Source organism: Sus scrofa, chromosome 2 (assembly GCF_054392235.1).
Source record: "Sus scrofa isolate SSC_HxYL_T2T_F1_AM1 chromosome 2, Sscrofa_HxYL_maternal_Yorkshire_Landrace_v2.0, whole genome shotgun sequence".
NCBI lineage: Eukaryota > Metazoa > Chordata > Mammalia > Artiodactyla > Suidae > Sus > Sus scrofa.
The window spans coordinates 154,116,135-154,143,707 of NC_139384.1; the positions used below are offsets into that span (position 1 = coordinate 154,116,135).

The following is a 27,573-nucleotide window of genomic DNA, read 5'->3' on the forward strand; positions in this document are numbered from 1 at the left end:
GAGGTCTGTGGAACGATTGGCCAATGGGGACCTGCTGTGTAGCACAGAGAACTCCACCCAGTATTCTATGAGGGAAAGGAATTGGCGAGAGAATGGATGTGTGTCCATGTATGACTGGCTCCCTTTGTTGTGCAGCAGAAATGATCACAGCCTTATAAATGAACTATACTTCACGTACACTTAAAAAAAAGAAAACATGGATTTGAATACATTTTTTAAAAAACCCCAAAAACTTCAGTACTGCAAAGAGCCTCCCTCTCTCCTCGTTTCTATGTGTTCACTCTCTGCACATTTGATCCGTCCTTGAGAGTAGAGCTAAAATTGCCCTCCCTGGGGCATCCTTCCCAACCACTCCAGCACCTGTGATCATTTCTTCCTGTCCTGAACTTCTGTTGAACTTGGTCAAAAAGACAGGGATGGAAAGAGGGGTGGATGGGTTGTATTTTACCTGCCCACTCCGGACACCTGCCAGTGATGACTCACAGCACTGTGTTGAGAAGGATTCTGAGCCGCGTTGTCCTCACTGGGAGGGTTGTGCTTGATTATTGCTGTCTGTCTGGGCCTGGGGTGGGTGGCATGAGTCACATGCACTTCCTCTGCCTTTGGGCCTCCCATTACAGTCAGTACCTGAAGCCCAGAGACTGTATCTTACACTTATTCTTAATGATATATGTTTTGTGTTGCTTGTGTTGTTAGTGCTTTTAGAGTCCCTCAGACTCTCTCGTGGAGCTCTGTACAGAAATGCCCAATAAATACGTAATAGTGCTGTAAAAAAATACTATAAAAAATTATGACACCCTTCTGAAACTAGTGCCTTCCAGGAGCAGAGTGGTTCCCACACACCGAAGGGATCCCCCAAGTGACCTTGAGGGACCCCTCCTGTGGCGCCATGAGGGGGGCGGAGACGGGGTACCCTGGGGGGAGGCACTTTTTTTATTTAAATAAAATCTGTTTATCTTTCCACTATTCTCACTGCATGTGGGTTTTGTCTGTGGGCAGGAAATGGAGGGGTGGCTTGAAACAGAAAGCTGCCCACGGAGTAAGAATTAACCATGTATTTGTTGACGGACTGAAGGAAAACAGCTCTAATAGGACAAGGCGTCCCGGGGAGCTCAAGCATCACATGCCCCTTGGCAAGAACCTGGCAGATGTGTCTTCGTATTAAGACCAACTCCAGGTTAATGGAGAGGCAGAGCCTCACTTCAGAGGTCCACCTGCCGCTGAAACAAGCTCTCTGCCTATATCCCTTCCGTTCTGTTGCCTGGTTGAAATTGACTCCTACTCATTCTAGCACCGGTCTCCCGGTTTCGCCGGCATCAGGGCAGCCTCAGGACTGCTTTTGGCAGTGGTCCTGATCGCATCTCAGCACACAAGGAGTTACCCTCGGAAAGCCCGGGCTGGGAAAACTCCCTGGGTCTCTGCGGCTGGAACATCTGCGTCACCGGAAGTCGTGTCTCTTCTGCTCGCTGCGGTTTTGAAGATGCAGTGAACACACACAGGGGCACGTGGTGGCTCCTGGTACTTGCAGGTTACAAAGGGCTTACATGCCTGATCCCTTTCAGTTGATCTTCAGGAGCTCAAAGACCAAGCCGGAGACCCACATCTTTTTTCTTGAAATGTATCTGCTTTAGAAGAGCCGTTTTTGCCAAAATTCATAGGCAAGGTCCTTTTCTCCTACTGGCAAGAGACACTTTTCTCCCTCCCCCAGTAAGGAAGCCTAGACTCCAGGTGACAGGAAGGCTTATCTTTAGGCAACTGCTGGGTTCCTAAGGAAGGGCTACGCCTGTGTTTTGGGAGGGAGAAGAGAGTGACATTTTTAGGCTGCAAGTCTCTTCGGAGAGAGCTGAGGACAGATCTATTTTTGGAAGCGCTCTCTGCCACCCACAAAGAACTCAAAAGGTAACCAAGCACCTGGCGGGTTTCCTGCGGGGAAAGTTGTTCAGGGCTGGAGAACTTCTGCGGGTTCTGAGTCATGAAGTTTGACTTCGTCATCCGAGTGACGCAGAGAGCACAACACGCCCCCGTCCCCACCCCGCCCCCGGCCTTGTTTGGCGTCACATTTGGTGGCACATGATGAAAGCACCCCTGGAGATGGCATACCTTCTGACATCCTAAAAGACTGGGTCTCAGACTCACTGAAAGCAGGAGGCAGGATGATAAGGTGTCAGCCCCCAAGGGGACCTGGCGTAGGTCAGGGATGGGAGGAAGCTCGTGTTGGTATCAGCTTTACCACTTCCTGGCTGCGTGATGATGGGCCCCTGACTTAACCTCTCTGAGCTCACTTTCCTCATCCGCTAAGTGAAGGATCAAATCAAATGATTGCTAAAGGCCTTTGAGCCCTAATCTTCTATGACAAGGCAAGATACGTCACTGTCATGCAACTCGTTCCCTCATCCATAGCACAGAGAGAGACACGGCCTCGCTGTGACTGCGACTGGTAAAAAAGATATTAAATGTAAATTGCTGCGCACCGTCCCCAGCTTAAGTAAGTGCTCGGTACATGTGAGTTGTTAAAGCAGTGGTCATGGGGCCGGCGACATCAGGGGTACTTTTGTGTGGGCGGTAGACAATCAAGTGTGCCTTAAGGATGTTTATGGGGGCAACCGTCCGCGAGCACTTGGGCCGGGGGTTCTGGTTGACCTGCAGGTGGGTACACTGACCGTGTTTGCTTCTGGCATGACGCTGGCCTGACAGCTAAAGGGAAGACACGGCAAGAGGCGGTTTGGTGTTTCAAGAGCCACCAGTGCAGCTTCTGTTCCGTCACCAAGTAAATAGCCAGTTATACCATTTAAAATGGAAATCTGAGGGCGTTCCTGTCGTGGCGCAGTGGTTAATGACTCCGACGAGGAACCATGAAGTTGCGGGTTCGATCCCTGGCCTCGCTCAGTGGGTTAAGGATCTGGCATTGCCATGAGCTATGGTGTAGGTCGAGGATGCAGCTCGGATCCCGCGTGGCTGTGGCTGTGGTATAGGCTGGCGGCTACAGCTCCGATGAGACCCCCTAGCTTGGGAACCTCCATATGCTGCGGGAGCCGCCCTAGAAAAGGCAAAAAGACAAACAACAACAACAACAAAAAAACCCCGATAAACTAAAATAAAATGGAAATCTGAGATTTTGCGATCTGTTTGGTCACAGTCAGCTGTGTAACACTGCGGGTCCCTGAGTGCCAGCCCATCTGGTATTACCACCCTAGTAGAGCACTGCTGACTTAGGGCGAGGCATTGGGCACACAAGGGGGCTTGTCTTTGCTCCATTTATGGGTTTTGCTGACTGAAGGAAGATGTGGTGATGAGAACAAGACCCACCAAAGAATAAAGTTAGGCAGGAGTTCATGAATAATTTGGCCACTATGTCAACAAGGCTTAAACCCTAAGTTATTATTTGCAGATGTGACTGTCCCCTCATTTAGAACTTGAGTCTCTCTTGCACTCTGCTCTCGGTCACCTGGGAGGAGGTCCCTGAAGACACAGAGGAACCAGCATGCATGCCCACAAGCTGCTGCTGAGTTTAAGCCAACATCAGCATCTTCCAGTGGGGCCCCCCTGCGGGTCGCTTCTCTTTTGTGTCACAATTAGCACACATTGGTTCTCCCCTGACACACCACAGGCAGCAGGAAATGCTCCAGGCTTTCGTATTTCCCTGGTGTCGTCGTGTTTCTTATGCTACTCCCTAAACACAGTAAGAAAACTGCCCGCCTGGGAAATGTGAGAAACCCTTTTCTTATCCTTCCAATCAGCCTGAGCGCTGGAGATTGAATGAAGCGTTTTCCTTAAGCACTTGTTCTTTTTTTTTCCGAGGAACTCGTCACTGCGATCGGATGGTACATTGTGTCCAAAGATGAGCATCCGTCACCTGATTCCCTGGTGGACGCTGTGCTCTTCCTCATTCCTGTGCTACCTTCAAGGCCCCTAAACAAATTGGGTGCCATTTGTCAGGGGAGGGATCTCGCAAAGACTTTTGTGGGGTCACCTCCTATGGTTGCACAGATTGTGTATGGCTCGAATACAGGGGGCGGGTGTCATTTGCCTAAACTACAATGAGATGGCTCTTCCTGAAGGGGGACAGTGCACAATTTGCATGAGCCAATGTGGCAGTAAATACACGGACCAGCTGTAGCATCACTCCCGGCAGGGAGGATTCCCAAACTTAAAGCTTATATTCTGTTTAGGCAGAGGGGTCATTTTAGCATATTTATAATTAAATATTAGTGAAGACTCTTAGAAGAAAGTTCTCCATTGGTTTTGGTATCTTGGTTTATTTAGCTCAGGTTCACTATCAATTGTATAGCCAGTCAGGTCTTCACTTGAATTGGACGCCAAATTGCTGGTGTACTTGTAATATGTATAATTTCGTTTTTGTGTTAACCTCATTCCTGATGTTATTTCGATCCTACAAGGGCCCATGGTGTGTCAGGCTCTGTCCACATGAAGACAACGGCGAACAAGAAGAGAAAATCTATTTCACGTGGCTATTTTGTTTTGCTTTTTCTTCCGCATCTACTCTAACCTACGATTTCTTGTTATACTGTAACCATTCAAATCTTTTTTGGATCAAGACAGTGTATAGGATAAGTAAATACTATAAACATATATCTACCTAACAATAAGGCACTAAAATACATGAAGCAAAATTGACAGAATTAAAGTGAGAAATAGTTCAACAGTAAGAGTCGGCGCCTTCAACAATCCACTTTCAACCACGGCTGGAACTACCAGGCAGAAGATCCACAAGGAACTAGAGGATCTGAACCCCACTATAAGCCATCAGTAATAGAAAGATATTTGGGAAATGCACAGACATGAGGAAATTAAGCCACACTCTGCTAAATAATCAATGAGTCCAAGAAATCACAAATGAAATTAGCGCATCCTTAGAGATGAATGAATGTAAAGCTATAACTAAAATACCTCAATAGCCACCCTTCGCATATCTTGATTTGATTTCATTTTGGAGAATAAATGAGAAACTAGCCTATCATTTCAGATTCTAAGCAGAAAGCCAACGTGATCTGCCCATGCTGCCGCCAAGTTGCTATTTGGTAAATGAATGAATCAGTTGCATTCGTGTAGCAAGAAGGTCAACCAAGGAGTCAGGAGTCTCAGGTCAGATTCCTGCTTGATTAACCTTTTTTCTCGGACTGACTTTTTCCCCAAGCCATTTATGTTTTAAGAGCTTTTATAAATTTCCATCCTCTTAACTCTTTCTCTTTCCTCTCCATTAGGCGTCCTGCATTACTCTGTGGCTTCCTACTCAGAGGAGTTCCCATCGTGGTGCAGCAGAAATGAATCCAACTAGGAACCATGAAGATGCGGGTTCAATCCCTGGCCTTGCTCAGTGGGTTAAGGCTCCACTGTTGCTGTGAGCTGTGGTATAGGTCGCAGACCTGGCTCGGATCCTGAGTTGCTGTGACTGGCGTAGGCCGGCAGCTGTAGCTCCAATTGGACCCCTAGGCTGGGAACCTCCATGTGCCGTGAGTGTGGCCCTCAAAAGCCAAAAAATAAATATAAAAAATAAAACAATAAAACTTTCTACTCAAGCTCTTAGCACATAAAATTTTTTTGTTCCATTGGGAAACTAGGAATTGGCAAACCATTGCCTGGGGACCAAATCCAACCCACCACCTGTTTTTGTATGACCCACGATGAGAATAATTTTTTCTTTTTTAAAACAGTTGAAAAAAATCAAAAGAAGCATACTCTTTCATGACATGAAGAGGATGAGAAATTCAAAGCTTTGCTGGAACACAGCCAATTTACGCCAATTTTGTCTAATATCGCCTCTGGCTGTGTTCACGACACAATGGCAAACTGGAGTAGCTGTGACAGAAAGCGTACGGCCCACAGAGCCCACAGTGTTTACTATCTGTCCCTTTATAGAGAAGTTTGTGGACGCCTGTTCTAAGCTTTTGTGCAAGCATATTCATGATTTGCTATGCTTTCCCCTCTGCCCATTGTGACAAAGACTTTTCTCCTTCAAATGCTTACCTGATGAGCACACGTCATCATGAAATTCTCTTCACTCTCTCTCAGTATTACTTACCATAGCCCAGGATAACTATAATTAACTAGCGATTTTTATATTTTATTTTTTTTGTCTTTTTGCCTTTTCTTGGGCCGCACCTGCAGCATAGGGAGGTTCCCAGGCTAGGGGTCTAATCAGAGCTGTAGCCTCCGGCCTACGCCAGAGCCACAGCAATGCAGGATCCGAGCCGCATCTGCGACCTACACCACAGCTCACGGCAACGCCGGATCCTTCACCCACTGAGCAAGGCCAGGGATCGAACCCGCAACCCCATGGTTCCTAGTCGGATTCGTTAGCCACTGAGCCACGATGGGAACTCCCCGATTTTTATATTTTAGAATGTCTTGAACACGTGTGTGCTGTCTTCTTTATTTTGTGGCAAGGTCCTTCTCTGTCCCCCGTCTCCCACCACACACAGAGAAGGGTCCAGGTTTTGTTTTGGTCCCACCTCTAGGTCAATGACCACATGATGTACATTTCCTGAATCTCTTCATCGGCAGAAAGGTTTTGTTAGGAAGATTAAGGGGATGATGTATGAAAGGATCCAAGACCCAGAAAGCGCTCCACAACCACCAGTCGTCATCAGTGGGATAATATCTTTATTTGCAACGGGAATACGTTACCTCTGCCTTTCATGAAATGCACAGTCATGCAGCAAGAATGAAAGGAAGTGGGAATTCAGTAGAAATGGAACTGCCTGGTTCAGCTGGAGTCCTGTACAGATGAGCTGGAGACATTCAAGGCCTGAAATGAGATATCAGACTGACGGGGCTTTGTTTAAAATTTTAACAAACCCTTCTTGGTTACTGATCGAGCTCAGTACTGGCCACATGGGACACGTCTCAGGCGCTGCGAAGACCGCATCTGTCCTGGAGGAGGTTTTTGTTTAAACTGGGGTAGGAGTGGGGAAGCAGCCCTGAGCTATGTTTTTACTTGTCCATAATCTTTCTCTTTTCTCGGAGGATGGATGATTCAGAGTCAGCCAGTCACATAAAAAGTATTGCACATGGAAAGTATTACTGCTCTTCCGTGGGGAAATAAGCTTGTAAGTGCAGCCGTCTGAAATTAATAACTTTCTCGGTGGAAACTCTCTTGACAACATCTCGAGATGAAGCCAAAGAGTGCAATTTTTACGGCCTTGGCTTATCTTCTGTGTCTGCCTGGCTTGCAGCAGGCCTGGAGCCGTGAGTCAGAAATTCAGTTTCTCCCTTCACGGTGCAGGTGGCTTGCCAACTGGAGACCTTATATAGTGGTGACTCTGTTTCTCTCGAGTCCCCGGGTCACCCAGCCATTGAATCAACAGCAATTATCTCTATTTACTTTACTAAAGGTTTTTTTTTTTTTTTTGGAGGGGGGGGACTCAGAGGGGAAAAAAGAACAAATCTTTATGGTTAACACAAAACATGCTGCTTCAGGACATGGGGAGTCAGAAATCAACTGACTTTTTTTTTTTTTTTTTTGGAGGGGGGATATTCATGTGAGAAAGCCCGTATTTATATTATGATAAATATGTATGTCCACATGTAAGGAGTATGTCGCTACTGAGGGAGAAATTAATTTAGGAAAGAAGAAGACGGGAAGGACAGCACCTTTTCCACAAAAGCCACAAAAGTGCTGCAGACATGCGTGAAGGCAGCAGCTGTTGCTCCAAGAGCCATGTGTCTCGGCACAGGCATTTTCTTTTTTTATTTCTTCTTCCACGTGAATTTAGATCATCTGGGCAAACTGTCTGTGGATGACATTTTTTTTCTCTTTCATTTCAAAGTAGAGGTTTTTTTTTCCCCCTTATGTAAGACCACAAAGTAGGATGTTATGTTTGGAGTAACTGGATGCACCTCATTACTTTTAAAGGTGGTTTCTCTGGATGAAAAAGAACAACCCGGGGACGGAGTCAGGAGCAGACCACTCAGAAGCTCACAGATTGGCCTGTCGCTGCGTTTATTCGCTCTCCCAGTGGAAATCAGTGAGGCCAGTGCTTGGAAACAGGCGCAGACTTGTTGGAGTTTGGAGACTGGTAGAGAACACTCCAAGTGAGCACCAGAAATAGATGGACTTTTTGTTGATTACAACTGGCTCCTCTGTGCAGAGACCTCAGGATAGGTGTCATACACAGGCAAGGGTTAAACCATGTCAGCTGGAAGATTAGAAGATAAAACCATAACTGTGTTCATGCCACCTCGAGAGCAGCGCCTTGGAAAGGCAATCCAGAAGGATGGGCATGATGACGAAGCTGCGGAGATCAAGTGTTTCACGGGGTGGGACGTGGGGGCAGAAGCCATTCCAGAGGGCTGGGTACTGAGAAAACAGCAGCCCTCCAAGGCCTGCTCCAGTATAGAGAGCTACGCCGCCCCGCTAGATGCTGCGGGGGATTTCGAAATATTTAAAGGACAAATCCTCTCATCTTCACAGAACTTATCATTTAGTCGCGTGATGATGGTTAAGAAAGCCCAGCTTGATGCGTTTACATTCCAGCTTTACCCCTTACCAGTGTGGCGTTCTTGGGTGAGATATTTAATGGCTTCAGGCCCAACTCCCTCATCTGTGAAACATGTCGTGGTATCTCCTCTATGGCAGTTATGCTGCCTCCGTTCCTTTCTTCTACAAGGCGAGCTCTCAATTCCCGGGCGGCCGTTGCATATACGTGCCTGTTAACCTGGAAAGTCTTATTAGCACGGCTACATCTTTGAAGCTTTGCCCTTTATGTCACCTCTTCAGAGAACTTGGGCTCAGAAGATACCGTGTCTCTAGCCACCGACGAGGCTGTCCAAACACTAAAAGGATGGCGCAAAAACGAGGATGCTGTTATTATCACTCACCCTAAAGAGGCTTCGAGATCGAAGAGCTCTCCAGGATTTAGGGTCAGCAAACATTTTTTTTTTCTCTAAAGGACCAGTCAGCAAGGGTTTGCTGGGCACACTACACAAATGAGAGCGGCGGTGTTTCCATAGAACTTCGTTTATGGGCACAAAAATGTGAATTTCACATACTTTCCACGGTCGCTGGCCCGGATCTGGCCTCCGCCCTGCAGCAGACCGGCTCCTGGTCTACAAGGATGGCAGACAAGAAGGGAGTGGATGAGAACCGAGATGCTGCAGCCAGATATTCGGGATCGGATGGCTGCGGTGTAAGTGTCAAGCTGCCTGGGCGCCCAGGACCTCTACAGCGGGGCTGCGGCCCCCGTGCCCGGGGCTTGAGATGAGGGTGAGAGGTCACACGCAGGGGAAGCTTGCTGCTTGGCACCAGGCGCCCCTCGCCGCGTCGCGCCCTCTGCGGTGACCTAGGAGCTCCGGAGTCTTGGTGGAATCGAATCCGCGGCGGCGGGGAGAAGGGAAGGGGCGGGGGCGGGTCTCGGGGGCGGGGCTGGGGGCGGGCCTCGGGGGCGGGGCGGCGGCGGCACCGCGGGGCGAGGCTGGGCCGGGCGGGGCGGGGCGGGGCGGCGCGAGCCGGGGGCGGGGCGGCGGCGCAGCGGCGTCGTCGTCGTCGTCGTCGGCGTCGTCGGCGTCCCCGCCTCCTCTCTAGGGGCCGCGTCTGGAGCCTCGGCGGCGGCAGCGCAGCTCACTGCCCGAGGAGAGCGGCCGGCTCGGCAGCAGCGGCGGCCAGCGAGACCCAGCCGAGGCGCGTCCCCGTCGGCCTCCCCGCGCCCCTTCCGCTCGCTCGCTCGCCCTCCTTCCCTGCGGCCGGTGCCCATGGCGTTGGCGTTGGCGGCGCTGGCGGCGGTCGAGCCGGCCTGCGGCAGCCGGTACCAGCAGGTGAGCGGCGTCCAGCGTCTCCCCGCGCCCCGGCCCCGGGCCTGCTCTCCCCGCCGGCCGCCTCGGGCCTCGTCTGCGGCCCCGCCTGTGGCCGCCTCGACGCCGCGGCTCGGCAGGCCGCGCCCGGCCTGGGCGGGCCCGGGGCTCGGATTCGAGGCGGCCGCGGGCCGTCCCTCCGCGCCCCGGGGCGGGACTCGGACGGGGGACAGACCTCCGCCCCGCAGCGTTTCCCGCATTTCTCCCGGCGGGCGGGCCGCGGGTCCGAGCCCGCGCCCCCTCCAGAGGCGTCGACCCGGGGGCATTCAGTTTTCTTTTTTTTCCACTTTGGGCTCGATGTCACTGGAAAAAAAAAAAAAAAGCGTGAAATGGAAAAGGAAACGAGGTGGAGAGAAAAGATTAAATCAATGCGACTGCTGCCGACGGCTCTCCGCAGCGAGATGCGATTACTCAGGGTTTCAGAGCCTCGTCTCCTGGTCACAGCCCATCCCCCTGGCCTCCGTTTTAAGACAAAAGTCAAAATGAGAGGAGGGACGAGTCGGCAGGTCGCAGAGGATTTCGCAAAGGCGATGTCGAAGTAGTGATGCCCCTGAAATGTCGAGCGAAATGTTGCAGGCTGCAGGGCGTGTGCCTGCGTGTGTGTTTTCCAGGCTCGGAGATGACGTTTCAAGACAGTGAATAGCATAGCTGGGGAGGACATGTATCGGGAACGATTGGATTATTAGCTCCAGGTATGAGTTCTAAATTGAGGCCCTGGGGAAAAGAGCTGCTTGTTTCACTGGCCTCTGTGTGTAACCGAGTTTCCCTCTGAAATTCGGGAAGACATCCGGCAGGGTTGTTAGAGGTATTTAACGCATCGTAATTGTGGGCATGGAGCCAGGTGGTAACTGATGTTGATTGGAGCCGCGGATAACTGCTTGCGTTACGTTTCCTCTGTTTTCAGCATAGTTTGCATACAAATAGGAAAACCGTGCTCTTCTGAAATTAAATGTCCTCTCATAGATGAGCTGCAGTTTTATATTCTAGAAATAAGGAAAACCAGTACGATGAAAACATGTAGATGAACCCGGGGGCTTGCGGGGGGGGGGGCAGTTACTGGGCTGTTTTGCTGTCATCAGCCCTGTGTTGTAATTTCCTCCCTCCCACGGCCTGACTCCCGATATGACTGGTTAAGAAGCTAGCTGCTGGGTTTCATAAGCACGCCCAGATTGTGGCAATGCAGTCTAGTCCTTCGATCTCTCACAGCCTGGGGTCTGGCACATGCTTTTCTGTATGACCTTGGGCAAGGCTCTGGGCTCCTCCCTGCTTTAGTAAAATTCGAGTGACAGGTATGACTTAAATGTCACAAGGTGTTTACACATCGCAGGTATCCTGTAGTGTGATGCATGCACTCTTTTCATCCTGCCTTCGGTAAGGCCGACAAGCAAAACGCTGTGGCTTTTCTTTGTACTGCCATCTTCTTGAGCTATTCGGTAATGCTGACATGGTGCTAGAATATAAGAAATTTGGTGGAGTATCAAAATTACGTATTTCTCGGGGTAATGTTTAATAGCTTTAAATATGCAGAATTGAGGCATGTTAGGGAGAAGCCATCTTTTTCATTTTTTTAAAAATTGTCATTATTTTGAAGAAATCTTCCAAAAAAGAATGCAAAAAGAGCTAATTTTCCTAGAAGAAAAACCACAAAATGTGAAAGAAGAAGAAGAAAAAAAAACAACCACCCCACATCCCACACCCAAACCCTATCATCTGGAGACAACTAAAGTTGGTATTTTGATGCGTCTTCTTGTGGACTCATAGCTTTGTAAATATACACGAGTGCAGATCCGTACCTGTGTACGCCTAGGAAAGGCTGATACTGATTGAGCATTTACTCTGCGTCAGTCTTGGTACCAAGTGCCCTACATCCATTATTTCACTAAATCCTCACAAAATAGACAACAAAGTCGAGACTGCCTGGAGGCTCAGTAGCTTTTGCTGAAGGTCACAGCTTCTGAGTGGTGATGACAAGGATACATAAATACCTTCTTCGAACACAAGCTTGGGGCTCAACACGGAGGCATATGCATTCTCAGGTATATGCATATGCAAGTGTATTTTCTTAGCCACTCATCCACACACATGCAGGCACATCTTTGTACACACCTGCTGTTCCTTGGGCTGCTGATTATGCTTGCACATGCCTTGTGCATATGTGCACATGGATGTCCACACATGTGTTCTCAAGCATGCACTCACAGATTTGCATACGTGTATATTGTGCACATGTGGGTACAGAGGCACACAATAGAGGTATATGAAGAGATGGGGTCTTACTTTACTGGCTGCATAGCATGCAGTTGTACGGCTGAACCCTAATTTAATCGATTACCTGTTGCTGGTTTCTAAGCCTGTTCATAATTTCTCTTTTCCATCACTGAAGTTTCTTTGATAGACATCTTCAGCTGTTTCCCTGGTGTAAATTTCTAGGTGGGGAAATGCTTGGTCAGAGAATGTGCGCATTTAAAAGGCTTTTGAATTATGGGATGTTGGTGAATGGTCCAGGCCCCTTGATAGGATCTTGATCCTCTGTCGCAGACGGCCCTTGTGGCTTCTGTCTGATCTGGTTCGTCCAAGTGAGCTTGTTCTCCAGCAAAATAAGTGTGGTGGAAGACTGTATGATTCATCCAGAGATGCAGACAGTGGTGTTGCCTTTACGGTCTTTGGATTGGTGGAGCCATGTGCATACAACTGGAATTTGGTGTCATGACAGACAACACAGGCGGGGATCTTAGGTTCCCTTTGGCTTTTTTTTTTTTTTTTTAACTTCTCTTTTTGCGTTTTAAAGCTGAGATTTTTGTGCCTGAGCATTCTGAAGCACTGTTTCGGAAAGGTGTAGGTAGGTCCAGTGTTGAGAAACCTGTGGTGTGTTACCCTGTTCATCCATTCCAAGCCCTCTTTGCCTCACTCTGATAGATCTTTGGCTCTAGAATGGATTTTGCCAAATACTTCCTGAAATGTTTTGAGCTATTTGGATTTAAATCCAATAAGGAGCTCCCATTGTTGCTCAGAGGTAACAAACCCGACTACTCTCCGTGAGGTCACGGGTTCAACCCCTGGCCTTGCCCAGTCGGTTAAGGATCCAGCATTGCCATGAGCTGTGGTGTGGGTCGCAGACACGTTTCAGATCTGGCGTTGCTGTGGCTGTGGTGTAGGCTGGCAGCCGCAGCTCTTGGTTCGACCCCTAGCCTGGGAACCTTCATGTGCCATAGGTGCGGCCCCAAAAGACCAAAATAAATAAATACATCTAATGAAAGTAGGCAAGGATGACACTGCTGTGTAGGCTTCAAAAGAGCCTGCAGAATGTCAAGTTTTAGACTCACTGCCTGCTAAAGAAGTTGTTGGCTTGAGAGCATCCCTGGTGAGTTTGTTCTGTGGTCTGATGCTGCTGTAGGCGGCTATGGGAAGGATAGCTTTTTGGTGAGTTCTTTCAGGATTGCGAAGGAAGATTTCGATAGACGCGGGAAAGAATTTCATCTCCGGCAGGCCAGACCGTTTTCATGATCCAGGAGGAAGGAGTGAATGGTGCCCCCTGCTGCACTTGAGGCTTGAGAAAATTCCCGGGCCAAGGATCGAATAGTGACCCTGTCCACGGCAGTGACCACACCGGATCCTTAACCTTCTCAGCCACCGGGGAACTCCGGTGCTTTTACTTTTTTTCACTAATCAGAAGACAGTATAATTATATCATGGAATGCCTTTTAGAGTGTTATGTCATGATTTGAAGGTTATTGTGCTGTATTTTTGTGGCCGACATTGCTAGTGATCAAAGGAAACTTACAAAAATATTGAGAAGATGGGTAGAATTATTAGAAAAAAAATTTTAGTAGTGGTAAAATATATATAAAGTTTACCATGTTAAGTGTACAGTTGGTTGGTGTTGTAACTGTATGTTGAAGTGTACAGCTTGTTGGTATGGAGTATACTGTGTTGTTAGGCAGGCTTCCCCCCATCCATTTCTAGAAACTCCATACCCGTTAAACAGTAACTCTCTTTTTCTCCCTCTAGCCCCCTGACAGCCACCATTCTGCTTTCTGTCAATGGATCTGATTAATCGAAGTACCTCATATAAATGGACTCACCCTGTATTTGTTCCTTCTGACTGGCTTATTTCACTGAGTAGAATGGCTTCAAGGTTCGTCCGTGTTGGGGCCTGTGTCAGAATTTCCTTTCCCTTTAGGGCTGAATAATATTCCATTGTGCGTGTTATACTGTGTTTTGCTGACCCCTTCTTGGCCACTGTGGACCATGCTGCTATGAACAAGTATCAGAAATATCCCAGCTTTCAGTTCCTTTGGAGAGTTATCCAGAAGTGGAACTGTCAGTTCATATGGCCTTGCTGGTTTTAGTTTTTTGAGGAACTGCTGTGCTCTTTTTCCAGAGCGAGGCACCGTTTTATGTTCCCACTAGCATTGCATAAGGATTCCAGTTTTTTTCACATCCTCATCAACACTTGTTATTCTCTGTGATTTATTTGTTTGGTTGCTTTGCTTTTTGGTTTTTTTGTTTGTTTGTTTTGGCTTCACCCTTATCACGAAGAAGTTCCCAGGCGAGGGATCAAAAGCATGCCCAAGCAGCAACCCAGCCACTGCAGTAACCCCCTGTGCCACAAGAGAACTCCTGTGTTTGTGTCTTTTTTTTTTTTTTTTTTTTTTTTTTTTTTGTCTTTTTGCCTTTTCTAGGGCCACCCCTGCGGCATATGGAGGTTCCCAGGTTAGGGGTCTAATCGGAGCTGTAGCTGCTGCCCTATGCCACGGCTGCAGCAACTTGGGATCCAAGCCTCGTCTGTGACCCACACCACAGCTTACGGCAACGCCAGATCCTCAACCCATTGCGCAAGGCCAGGGATCGAACCCGCAACCTCATGGTTCCTAGTTGGATTCGTTAACCACTGCGCCATGACGGGAACGCTCCTGTATTTGTGTCTTTGATAAAACCATCTCAATGGGTGTGAACTGGCACCTCATTATGGTTTTGGTTTGCATTTTCTAACAATCAGTGATATTGAGCATCTTTTTGTGTGCTTCTTGGCTGTTTGTATATTGTTAGAGAAATATGCATTCAAGTCCTGTGCCAAGTTTTGATTTGGGTTGTTTGCTTTTGGTCGAGTTGTAGGAGTAATTTCTCTCTCTGTAAAATTATAGTATAGTTGATTTACAATATTGTGTTTCATGTGTCCAGCATGTAATGATTTAGTATTTTTGCAGATTATACTCCATTATAGATTCTTACAGAATCATGGTTATACTTCGTTGTGTATGTGTATCCTCGTTGTTTATCTACTTTATATACAGTGGCTTGTATCTCTTAATCCCCTACCCCTAGTTTGTCCCTTCCTCCTTCCCCCGCCCTCTTACCCCTTGGTAACCATGAGTTTGTTTTCTCTATCTGTGAGTCTCTTTGTTTTGTGTATACATTCATTTGTATTATTTTTTAGATTCTGCATATGCGTGATATATGCTATTGGTCTTTGATTTATCTCCTAAGCATAATATTCTCTAGGTCCATCCACTTGCTGCAAATGACAGTATTTTGTTTTTTTTTATGGCCAAGTCATTTTGTGTATATACTACGTCTTCTTTTTTTTTTTTTTTGTCTTTTTGCCTTTTCTAGGGCCGCTCCTATGGCATATGGAGGTTCCCAGGCTAGGGGTGGAATCGGAGCCACAGCAACGCGGGATCTGAGCTGCGTCTGCGACCTACACCACAGCTCACGGCAGCGCCGGAACCTTAACCCACAGAGCGAGGCCAGGGATTGAACCCACAACCTCATGGTTCCTAGTCGGATTCGTTAACCACTGCGCCACGACGGGAACTCCTGATTTCTTAATATTTATTTACCTTTTCAACTTTTCACTATGAAAATTTCAAACATATATAAAAATATAATGTCATAAATCTTATACACCCATCACTAAGGTTCAAAAATAGCCAATCTTTTTATTTATAATCCCTACCATTATTTTGGAGCAAATACTAGACGGCCTGTCCTTTCATCCAGAGATACTTCTTTGTATCATTCTAAAAGATAATGGTATTGGCTGTTACTGCCGGAGGCATTTGTCCTGAGAGCACTTGGATGGTTTGTTAAGGTGTGGAGCCAGGATATTGCGCACAGATCTGCCGCTGTGCTTTGTTTCTGACTTCCTCTGGGTGAGGTGCTCTAGGAAACCCTGACCTCATCTAAACTGATGCCCCTCACTGGTTTGCCTGTACACAGCTTCAAATTACTTATCCTAGACACCAATTATATTACATTACTCTATGGTAAACTAGATTATAAAATAAATCCTACTGTGAGAGTGATTTTGTATTCCTTAAAAAAAAAAAAAGACTTGGAAGAAATCCAAGTGACATCCTCTTTTTTTTTTTTTTTTGTTTTTTTTTCGTTCTTAGGGCTTTAAAGTAATTACTTTGCTTTCTTAATACTTTATTCTCACGTCATCTTTGAACACATACATCTGTTTAGCGAAACTGTATTCTTTTTTTTTTTTTTTTTTTTTTTGCAGAAGTTCCCAGGGCCAGGGATCAAACCCAATCCACTGCAGTGACAACACTGAGTCTTTTACCACCAGGCCACAAGGGAACTCCAACAGTTTTTCTTTTTAATTCATGTATTGTGGCGTTCCTGTCATGGCTCAGTGGTAACAAACCCCACCAATATCCGTGAAGACATGGGTTTGATCCCTGGCCTTGCTCAGTGGGTTAAGGATCCAGTGGTGCCCTGAGCTGTGGTGTAGGTTGCAGACCCAGTTCAGATCTGGCAGTGGCTGTGGCTGTGGCGTAGCCTGGCAGCTGTAGCTCCAATTCGACCCCTAACCTGGGAATCTCTGCACGGCCCTAAAAAGACAAAAATAAATAAATAAATTCGTGTATTGCAGTATCAGTTAGTAGTTAATCAGAGACTTGAATGTGCCTTGGAGGTCTTCTTGGTGATTGGATAGTTTGTGAATAGAAATACAAAGGTTTAGGGTTTCTGTGTTAACAGCACTTTCATTTTATTTATTATTCCATGCTCACGTGGCAGTTAAACATTAAATATTTCTTGTTATAACATAGCACACAGATACATGCTTTATATACTGGAGTCAAACAGTAACTTTGCAGAGGGAAACATAATTTCCTTTCTCTTCCAGTCTCTCCCCAGAGGTGTGTATTCCTTAAGTTTGGTGTGTATTCTTCAGCCTTTTTTCTTCTCCTTAAAAAAAAAAAAAAAAAGTTAAAACTTCAGTGTTTAAAAATAAACTTTACTTTCTGTAACATTTTTGGATTTTCAGGAACTTCGAAGGCTGTCGTTTCTGTCCCCCAAGTCCCCTTAACACCTTAAGTTAGTAGGGTACATTTGTGACACTTAGTGAACCAGTATTGCTATGTTATTATTAACCAAAGTCTGCACTGGATTCGGGTTTTCAGCTTTTATCGACGGCTTTGTCTTCTGTTCCAGGGTCCTGTGCGGTGTCCGCATTACGTTTGGTCATCAGGTGTCCCTAGGCTCCTCTTGGCTGTGCCCCTTTCCCGTGTTTCCCTTGTTTTTGGTGACCTTGGCGGCTTTGAGGAGTATATTAGTCAGGTGTTTGTAGACTGTCCCTTAATTGGGATTTGTCAGATGCTTTTCTCATAATTGGACTGGGCTCGTGGGTTTGGGGAGTGAAGGGCCGTTTTCATCACATCACGTCAGGAGCACATGCTGACGCCGTGACAGCCCTTTTGATGTCCATTTGGATCATCTGGCTGGAGACGTGTTTGCCACATCTTTCTGCTGTAAAAGGATTTTTTTGGCCACCGTTTTGTACTGTGCTTCGTAGAGGGAGGTCGCTGGTCGCTGTGCACAGCCACGCTTAAGGACTGGGGAGTTAAGCTCCACCCTCTCAGCTGTCCACACAAATTACTTGGAGTTTTCTGTATGTGCATTTGTCTCCTCTCTATTAATTTATTCAGTGATACCAGTATGGACTCATTTATTTTATTCTTTGGGTCAGTACTACTTTATTTTGTTGCTCAGATTGTTCCAGCTTTGGCCACTGGGAGTTCTTTCTGTTCATACTTGTATCCCTCTGTCAGAGCTCCAGTTTTGTGGATTTTTTAAAACGTTTTTACTTTTGGGGGAGTTCCCGATGTGATGCACTGGAAACGAATCCGACTTGTATCTGCGAGGTTCAATCCCTGGCCTCACTCAGTGGGTCAGAGACCTGGCATTGCCGTGAGCCGTACTGTTGGCTGCAGACAATGCTCAGATCCTGTGTTGCCATGGCTGTGGTGTAAGTCGGACCCCTAGTCTGGGAGCTTCCATAGGTTATGAGTGCGGCCCCAAAAGAAAAAACCACAAAAAAAAAAAAAAAGACAGAAAAATGTTTTTCTTTTTGGGACCCAGGCTCATCTTGCATACTTTCTGTGCCATCCTAGAGCCAGCCGTTCTGCAAGGAGCCCTGATTCCTTGTGCACGAGAGTGATATTAGAAACCCAGACCTGTGTTCTTTGCTGCTGGTGTGTCCTTGCTTCTAGGCCTTCTAAGCTGATGAAATCAAGAAACGGATGCGTGCGAGCATCGCCACAACCACTTGTGTTCACCAGCCTGACTTAATCTGTGACTGCGGGGCTCCCTCCAGCCTCCGCCCCTCTCACCTTCACACTTTGGCGCCGCCAGTGGGAACCCGGGCGCCTCCCACCTGCCGTCCCTTTACTTAATCTGACTTCAGAATTGTTGTCTCACAGCCCCGTGGGCAACAGTTTTACCACCCGAAGGCCTTTGGTTCGTTTCTCTTGCCTTTAGTCTCCCAGACTCTGCCTGTTTCCAGTTCCTCAAGTCCTCGTCCCTTCAGTGAAGTTTCATAAATTTATAACATCAATCGTTGTGTCACATTCTGCGTATCATCCTGGGAACCACCAGCATTGAAATGTTCTGTTTTTTTTTTTTTTTTTTTTAAATTTCACGTACCTTAAAGTTCACTCAGTGTGCGGTAAAGCTCTACAGGTTTTGACAAATGCATAGTGCCTTTTTTGGGATTTGGTTTTTGTTTCTTAAATAGTACTTTTAAAGAAACATGGTAAGAGTGATTTCCCTGTCTTATTTGCCAAATTTTCTACTAATGATCATGTTTTCCTTCTTTTAAAAAATTGTTTTAAAAAAAGTATTTTTTAGAAACAGTTTCAAGCTTAGAGAAAGTGGCAGGAATAGTAGAACACCCATGTAAGTATTTGATGCCCGCGTGCATCAAAAACATTAAGGTTTGATTCACAATGAACACAATCCTATAAAAATTGAAAGCCCTACAGGTAAAATTCAAGTCCTTTAAACTACAACAATTCTTTTCTCTATAGAATGTAGTACTTCTTTTGCGGTTTTTATTTTTTTATTAAATTTTTGTAAATAAAATTGTTTTGCCTTTTAAAATTGAGGTGCAATTTTATAGATTGGGTGATGAGGACTTTAGTGTTCTTGGTATTTTGAAGCTGTCATTTTAGGAGCTTTATGGCATAAGCGTCCAAACTTTTCATGTGACTTTGTGATAAGAACCATTTTTTGAAGCCTGCACACGCGTGTTAGTGCCTGGAAGGCTCACCTTGGACCGCGGCTAAGTAGAGACTGATGCAGAGAACCAAAAAGGCCAGGTTGCAGACAAGGCTCGGATCCTTCGTTTCTGTGGCTGTGGCTCTGGAGTAGGCCAGCAGCTACAGCTCCGATTGGACCCCTAGCCTGGAAACCTCGATATGCTGCGGGAGCGGCCCTAGGAAAGGCAGAGAGACCAAAAACAAACAAAAACCCATCTAGGAGTTCCCGTCGAGGCGCAGTGGTTAACGAATCCGACTAGGAACCATGAGGTTGCGGGTTCGGTCCCTGCCCTTGCTCAGTGGGTTAAGGATCTGGCGTTGCCGTGAGCTGTGGTGTAGGTTGCAGATGCGGCTCGGATCCCGCGTTGCTGTGGCTCTGGCGTAGGCCGGTGGCTACAGCTCCGATTGGACCTCTAGCCTGGGAACCTCCATATGCCGTGGGAGCGGCCCAAGAAATAGCAAAAAGACAAAAACAAAACAAAACAAAACAAAAAACCAAACCATCTACTTTCATGTATTGTCTGCCTTCTGCCGTAAAGAAGTACTTATCCTATGACCGTGGGCTAGAACTTTTATCTCTTTCTAGCGTTGTTTTCTTCTTTGGTAAAATGAATGGTTAGATTAAATCCTTCCCCCCTTCCAGCTTTACAATTGATTGTTTTTGTGTGTAGAAGCCAGTGGCTTAGATCCAAAGAGACACTGTTCTACTGATTTAGAACGTTTCTTCCATGACGAATACTTATTTTTGGAGTTCCTGTTGCGGCTCAGTGGGCTAAGAACCTGACTAGTGTCCATGCAGATGCCAGTTCCATCTCTGGCCTTGCTCCGTGGGTTAAGGATCTGGAGTTGCTGTGAGCTGCAGCGTAGGTCGGATCAGATCTGGATCTGGCATTGCTGTGGCTCGCCTGGTAACTTAAATACCCTGCAGGCGTGACCCTAAAAAGACCAAAATAATAATAATAATAATAATAATAATAATAATAATAGTAATATTGTGGGTGTAGGCCGGCAGCTACAGCTCCAAGTGGAGCCTTAGCCTGGGTGCGGCCCTAGAAAAGACAAAAAAAAAAAAAAAAGAAAAAAGCAACTGGCTCTTGATTTCTAATCTTATTTTTTACTTTTAGTAGTTGCATTTTCAGAAGATTGGAAAATCTGCTTATGTTATTAGAGAACCAGCATAAGTAAATGATTTGAGGGTTATCTGCAGCCTCGGCGATCTTAGGTGTCATTGATGGCATTGATAGGACATTCTTTTCCACATGTTTGTCCATGTGAAGTTGAATTGTCTTTTCAGATATAATTTTTTTTTTTTTTTTTTTTTGTCTTTTTAGGGCCACGCCCATGGCATATGGAGGTTCCCAGGCTAGGGGTTGAATTGGAGCTACAGCTGCCGGCCCACACCACAGCCACAGCCATGCGAGATCTGAGCCGCATCTGCGACCAAAACCACGGCTCATGGAAACACCAGGTCCTTAACCCACTGAGCGAGGCCAGGGATCGAACCTGCGTTCTCATGGATGCTAGTCAGATCGTTTCCGCTGAGCCACGACAGGAACTCCCAGATATGCTATTTTAGATTGTATGTACTTAATATATGTTCCGAGGTGATCACAGTTAAGTAAGGTTGTGAGCTTTCTCGCCATCTCGTCTTCGTTCCCCTCTGGCCAAAGTGACCAGCTGAGTTGACGGGAAGAAAAGGCAGATGATGCCAGGCATGAAGGGTAATCACTGGCTTATTATATTAGCTTTTCCACTGTTTGGAAGGTTAAAATAGCTTTTTATTTCCTATGTGTAATTTAGATTTAATATGATCCAAATGCCATTTTAAATTTAGGACTTAACATTTCAGTGAAAATATTTATATATTCTAACACTGGTTTTTTATTTCTCTTGGCAGATCATCTTTTTTCTTTTTTTGGGGGGGGTGTCTTTTTGGGGCTGCATCTGTGGCATATGGAAGTTCCCAGGTTAGGGGTTGAACGGGAGTTGCAGCCGCCGGCCTACATCACAGCCACAGCAGTGAGGGATCTGAGCCACATCTGCCACCTACACCACAGCTTGCCGCATCCGTGGAGCTTTAACCCACTGAACGAGGCCAGGGATCAAACCCACATCCTCATGACTACTAGTCAGGTTCTTAACCCACCGAGCCACAACGGGAATTCCCAGGTTGCTTTAAGTATTATTTAGCTGTACCTAGTTAACTCTGTAGTTATTTCTGAGAAGTGAACTTTTTCCCCTTGTAAAAAACATAGGCTGCCTTTCAGATACTGCAGTGATACGACAAAGGAGCATTTAACGGTGAAGGAAAATTTGGCCATGCAGTGAGAGGAAGAGCTTACACGCTTATTTGTGTTCCCGCTAAAAGGCTGGAAGGATATTCGGAAGATGGGATTATGGTGGTTTTTTATTTTCTGCGCTCTGTTTTTGTCACATTTTCTCCTTGTGAAAAGAAGAATTTTGTCATCAGGAAGAAATGAGTCTTGGAAAAAAAAACCCCTCTGTGCTTTTACTGTGTCTGTGTTGTCGCTTGTATCAGACTATGTATAGAAGATAGAGCTTTTTTCCTCCAAAATTTCTGTCTTGGTTTTAAGAATGTCAAGCTACCATTCGTCGAAGGCTTTTCATCTTAAGAGCCGTTTGTAATTGAATTAATGAGCCACTGATGAAGTGCCAACTGACATGTTCAAATGCGGTAGGATGCACATGCGTGGGGCCCGGGCCTTCCTCACTAAAAGCGTACGAAGCCCCCGCGGACCTCTGCTTTGCTCTCTTTCCTTCTCGTCCTCCTTCCTTTTTTGCTTCCTTCCTTTCCGGGTAGTACCCAGCGCAATTTTAGGCCCGTTTTGACTACTCACTAAATACCTGTCGAGTAACTCCAGTCCCTGGGAGGGTGTTAGGTCTTGCTGTAGTCTTAATTGTATTAGTTCCGTGAGTGAGATCGTAGATAAAAGGCATCATTTGGAGATGGAAGAGATGGCCTGGTTCTAGAGACTTCTGAGAAGCTTCTGAGAAGGTGACACTTGCGCTCAGCCGGGCAACACAGCAACAACCCACAGGGCAGCTTGCAGCAACGCCTGATCCTTAACCCACTGCGTGAGACTAGGCATCGAACCCACATCCTCATGGACACTCTGTCTGGTTCTTAACCCACTGAGCCACAGTGCCGCTCCTGCCTTCGTTGTTGTGTGTTAAGCCCTGTGTCTCCTCTGTTCTCCCCATGTTTTATGTGTTTCTTGTGCTAGCTGGTGATGGGGATGCCACCTGCTGTAATCCCTCCTGGAGCCATCGTCACTGTCCCTTGCGCAGGTAGAGCAGTCATTGGCATGGCCATAGCTAGCCTTACATTTGGGCTGAATACTTTAGATAAATGGGAGCTGTTAAGATGACTTTATAGGTAGCTGCCTTTTTCTCAGGTGGGTTTTTGTTGGAGCTGCATCTGCACGCCTGCTTTAGTCCACACATACTAATGAGGTAGCCGTGCTGTGCCACTCACTGGTAGGTGCGGGGGTGGGTGCTGCAGTAGACGCCGTGAAGGTCCCAGTCGGCAGAGGGCACACAGTCTGCATGGTTAACCGAATAAGGGCTGGGTGCCTGAGGTGCAGAAAGCCGGATTCTGACAACGGGTGTTTGCAGCAAAGTAAGCGTTTATTGGTAGGCGGCCAAGCAAGGAGAACCAGCAGCTCATGCTCAAAAGACCCAAAGTCCTTGATGGCTTTCAGCAAGGGTTTTTAAAGTATTAGGAAAGAGGGTCGCAGGGTGTGTGATTAGCTCCTAGACCTTCTTCTGATTGATGGTGAGGTAGCCAAGCGGTATTTTGGGAATCTCAGCCTTCTGGTTTCAGCCTGTCTGTGGTCTCCTGTCCTCCACTGGGGGGCGGGGGCTGGGGGTGGTGTGGGGAGGGTGTCTTCGTTTCTGCAGAACCACTCAAAGATAAGCATCAGATCGTTGTCTGTACGCCTTCAGAAGGAACTAGGAGTCCTGTGACTCTGTTGTCTAGATCATTAACTGCGTGAGTTTGCTCTTTGAAACGGGGCAAGGCCCAGGAGATGAAAGCTTATTTTTGTCTGCAAACAGCAAATGGGGGACATGGAGAAGCTTTTGTACCTGAGAAGGCCCTGCAGGGTCCTTCCTGGTTCCATCCCCCCCCCCTTTTCTTTGGTACTCCCCAGTCCTGAGAGGAACAGGGGCAGGACAGGAAATGGAATCAAGTGGAGCGAGAGTAAATGATACACTGGGCAGGGGAAGTCAGTTTTAGGGTGACTGGGTTTCAGCCACCTCATCTCCCTTTCTCCTCTCCTCCTCTTCTGGACTTGTTAGGAGTGTGATTTACGTTATTGAAACATGCACAAAGCCTAAATGCATAGCTCTTTGACTTTCCCAAGATGAACATGCCCATTGACTGGTACCCAGATCAAGCAGCCACGTTACCAGCACTGCAGAATCTCCCTGCAGGTGCCCTCACAGTTGCCCCTACCCAGGACAACCCCTCGATTGGCAGATTAGGTTTGCCTGGTTTTAATCTTTACATAAATGTACAATGAATATTCTTGTGTCTTGGCTTCTCTTGTCGGACATCATGAGACTACCCTATGCTATGGTGCGTTGTTATAGTTTATTCATTTACATGGCTGTATAATATTCCATTGCATGAAGGTCATATAATTCTGCTCTGGATGGGCGTTGGAGTAGTTTCCAGTTTTATGAGTAGGGTTTCTTTGAACATCCTGGTCTATCTTTTGGTGAACGTGTGTGTTTCTGTAATTAGAGTAGAATTGCTGGGTCATATCTTTGATAATAGATAATTTCTATCTCTAATAGATTTTTTTAGATTTTGTTTTCTTTTTTTTTTTGCTATTAAATAGTTTTCTAAAGTGGTTGTACACATTGACATTTTCATTTTGAGAGTTCTGGTTGTTTTATACCCTCAACAACATTTGATATTTTCTGCTTGCTTATTGATTGATTGATTGATTGTCTTTTAGGGCCACACCCGCGGCATATGGAGGTTCCCAGGCTAGGGGATGATTTGAAGCCAGATCTGAGCTGCGTTTGAGACCTACACCACAGCTCACAGCAACGCCGGATCCTTAACCCACCGAATGGAACAAGGCCAGGGATCGAACCCGCATCCTCGTGGATACTCTTTGGGTTTGTTACCGCTGAGCCGTGACGGAAACTCCTCTGCTTTTTTATTTTAACCATTATCTTGTGGTTTTAGTTCGTATTCCTGTGATGATTGATGAAATGGAGCACCTTTTTAGAGGTTTATCAGCCATTTGGATAACTTCTTTTATGAACTGTCTATTCCAGACTTTTGCCCATTTTTAAGATGGTTGGTTTCCTTTTTCGTATGGATTTTTAGAAGTTTTTTTTTTTTTTTTTTTTTGGTCTTTTTGCTATTTCTTTGAGCCACTACCGCGGCATATGGAGGTTCCCAGGCTAAGGGTCTAATTGGAGCTGGAGCCGCCAGCCTACGCCACAGCCACAGCCACGCCAGATCTGAGCCACGTCTGCAACCTACACCACAGCTCACGGCAACGCCGGATCCTTAACCCACTGAGCAAGGCCAGGGATCGAACCTGCAACCTCATGGTTTCTAGTCGGATTCGTTCACCACTGAGCCATGACAGGAACTCCCATGGTGTCTTTTGAATGAATAGAAGTTCTTAGTTTGCGAAGCAGATGCGGGTGCACAGCTTCATGGCCTCATGTGCACAAAAGCTGATGGTAGGGAAGAGGTGGATCGTTTACTTTGGAAGAACTGTAGGCAGGTCTGTCCTGCTTTTGCAGCAAATGGTCGATGAACACATGCCATCTCTTGTGATGACCCACACACCAAGCTGACCACAGGTAGGAAATACATGTGAAAAACTATTACTTATGTTAAAATAGCAACCCGTCTTTTTAGCAAATTAATGAACAAGCGGAAGTGTTCATCGGGGAGCGTGAAAGGAAAAATAGTCAAAAATTGGTGTTGACCCTTGCCTGTAATAGCGCCTGGTGAAGCTGCATGGAATGAAATAATTCAGATTTGAGACTCTCCACGAGGAAGGGTCTCGTGGGCCACGGCGGAGAAAAGGCAGCGGAGACAGTGGGAGCCCAGGTCACGACCGTGTCCATCTCATTCTGCCCCGGAAGGCACCTGCCTCTGTTAATAACGTTGGCCTGTAAGTGCGCTTTCGGCAGCACAGCTGTTTTTCAGGAAAGCGGCACAAATCCTACTCACTTCAGTATATTGCCAGATAGGCATGTAGTTTCATGACTTGGCATTGGACTGATTTAAAAGGGTTGACTTCTTTTATAATTTTAATATTGCATGATGTCATTGTTGTACCAGTTAGGATTTTAGGAAAGACATGTATGTATGTTTATGTTTGCTTTATATGTATCCTAAATATGTATCCTAAATGCGTATCCTTATATCTCTACACACGCATGTGCACACACACGTGTCTGTGTGTATTAGTGTGTGTATATGCATTTGAAATTGTAATGGAGGCAAAAATACTCTGTATGCCACGTCCAGAATCCCTTCAGTTCTATTGTGAGTTTATCGAAATAGGAACAAGTAATTTTTTAAAATTGTTCTTGAAATCTGAAAGAACCCTTGAATAGATGCCAAATGTAGTCTGTGTTCTGTTGGGACAATTTTTTTTTTTCCCAACTTACTGCAGCATTTTCAGTGGTAAATAATTAGGAGTTCATTTTTGCTTCCGTGGTGATATTTTAGAGCTTTCACATGTCTTAGAAGACGACACCATGTAGGGATTTTAAAACACAAATAATAGTTACTGCTTATATGGACTAAATTTTATATAAATTACTTAACAGTGGATCTGGTCCAGGGACTCTTCGTATTTTTGATTCTGTGAACAAAAGATGAACGGTCTTGCTGAAGGCGAGGGGGACCAGCTAGGTGCCTCGTCTCCAGTCCAGCTTGTCCTTGGTAGGACCTTTTAACTCCTCCCCTGGTAGGTTCTGGAGCTCTGAACTGAGGCTGAGTGTTCCTGCCAAACCAGAAGGTGGAGGAGAGGTACGACGCAGAACAGGCATTGCTTAATACACAGTTAGATGCTCCTTCTTCAAAGATACTGTGTTCAGGGCCAGAGAGACTTTCTACTGTTTGCAAACTCTGATTATTCCTTCTTGTTTCCTCAATCTTTAGAAAGGCATGAGGCATGGCAAGGGTGAGGGGCACTTATCACCAACCTGCAAGGTTCTTGGCTGTAGATTTTGCTGAAGATGGGTGCCAGAAAACACTGGGCCCCATTTATGCGACAGTGTCTGGGTGAAGCCATCAGGGGTGAAAATATTTGGATGTAAGATGTGGATCCCAGGGCTTGGCAGGTTGATGATATTTTTCTGGTGCCAGCCCCAAATCTCACAGGGCCACTACTTGCCAATGGCTGGTTAGTGCCTCCATGGAGGAGGGGTAATTTCTCCCAGTGCCTTGGCTTCTTAGGAGAGTCGAAGGTGGAGATGAGTGGCTGCTGTCTTGCTTTCGTCTTTTCTCTCTGGACGGTTTGCCTTCACTCGTTACTTGGACCTCAGGTGAGTAAAAGACGAGACCTCAAGCTGGTCATCATAGCTGGCAGCATTTGCTGTCATTTTTCTAAGGACCGACATAAATGCTGAGTTAGAATATTTTCTCTCTCTCCAAACCAAATTGTATCCATCAATTGTATTTATGTTGTTGACTGTGATAACCACAACAATCTTTAAACAGAAAGCTTTGCAAACTGATGGCCTTTCTAAGGGAATTTACTGTGGTATTCTTTTCAACGGTTACTGCCTTTTTAAAGCATTTTTCTGATGACTTTGCTTTGAGGCATTTTGATTTTTTTTTTTTTTTTTTTTTTTTTTTTTTTTTTTTTTTTTTGTCTTTTTGTCCTTTTGTCTTTTTGTTGTTGTTGTTGCTATTTCTTGGGCCGCTCCCGCGGCATATGGAGGTTCCCAGGCTAGGGGTTGAATCGGAGCTGTAGCCACCGGCCTACGCCAGAGCCACAGCAACGCAGGATCCGAGCCGCGTCTGCAACCTACACCACAGCTCACGGCAACGCCGGATCGTTAACCCACTGAGCAAGGGCAGGGATCGAACCCGCAACCTCATGGTTCCTAGTCGGATTCGTTAACCACTGCGCCACGACGGGAACTCGCATTTTGATTTTTAATTGTGTTTTCATGTTGCTATTAAGAGATTTGCATTTAAAGTTAT

At 46.3% G+C, this 27,573-nt stretch overlaps 1 protein-coding gene and 1 long non-coding RNA gene across 4 annotated transcripts in view; both read left to right on the forward strand.

The window, feature by feature from the left end:
• Nucleotides 1–5,347, forward strand: part of LOC106509595 (uncharacterized) — a 54,406-nt gene extending 49,059 nt beyond the window's left edge. The window contains exons 2-3 of the long non-coding RNA XR_001307250.3: nt 4,985–5,103; nt 5,223–5,347. This is a non-coding gene — a long non-coding RNA (uncharacterized LOC106509595). The remainder of the gene's footprint in view (nt 1–4,984; nt 5,104–5,222) is intronic.
• A 4,187-nt stretch (nt 5,348–9,534) lies between these two features.
• NDFIP1 (Nedd4 family interacting protein 1) overlaps nt 9,535–27,573 on the forward strand; it is a 45,647-nt gene continuing 27,608 nt past the window's right edge. For 2 of the 3 annotated variants that reach the window (XM_085009542.1, XM_085009541.1), the window contains exon 1: nt 9,549–9,771. In XM_085009542.1, the coding sequence (XP_084865668.1) occupies nt 9,709–9,771 (63 nt within the window). In that variant the 5' untranslated portion in view covers nt 9,549–9,708. 3 annotated transcript variants of the gene reach the window in all.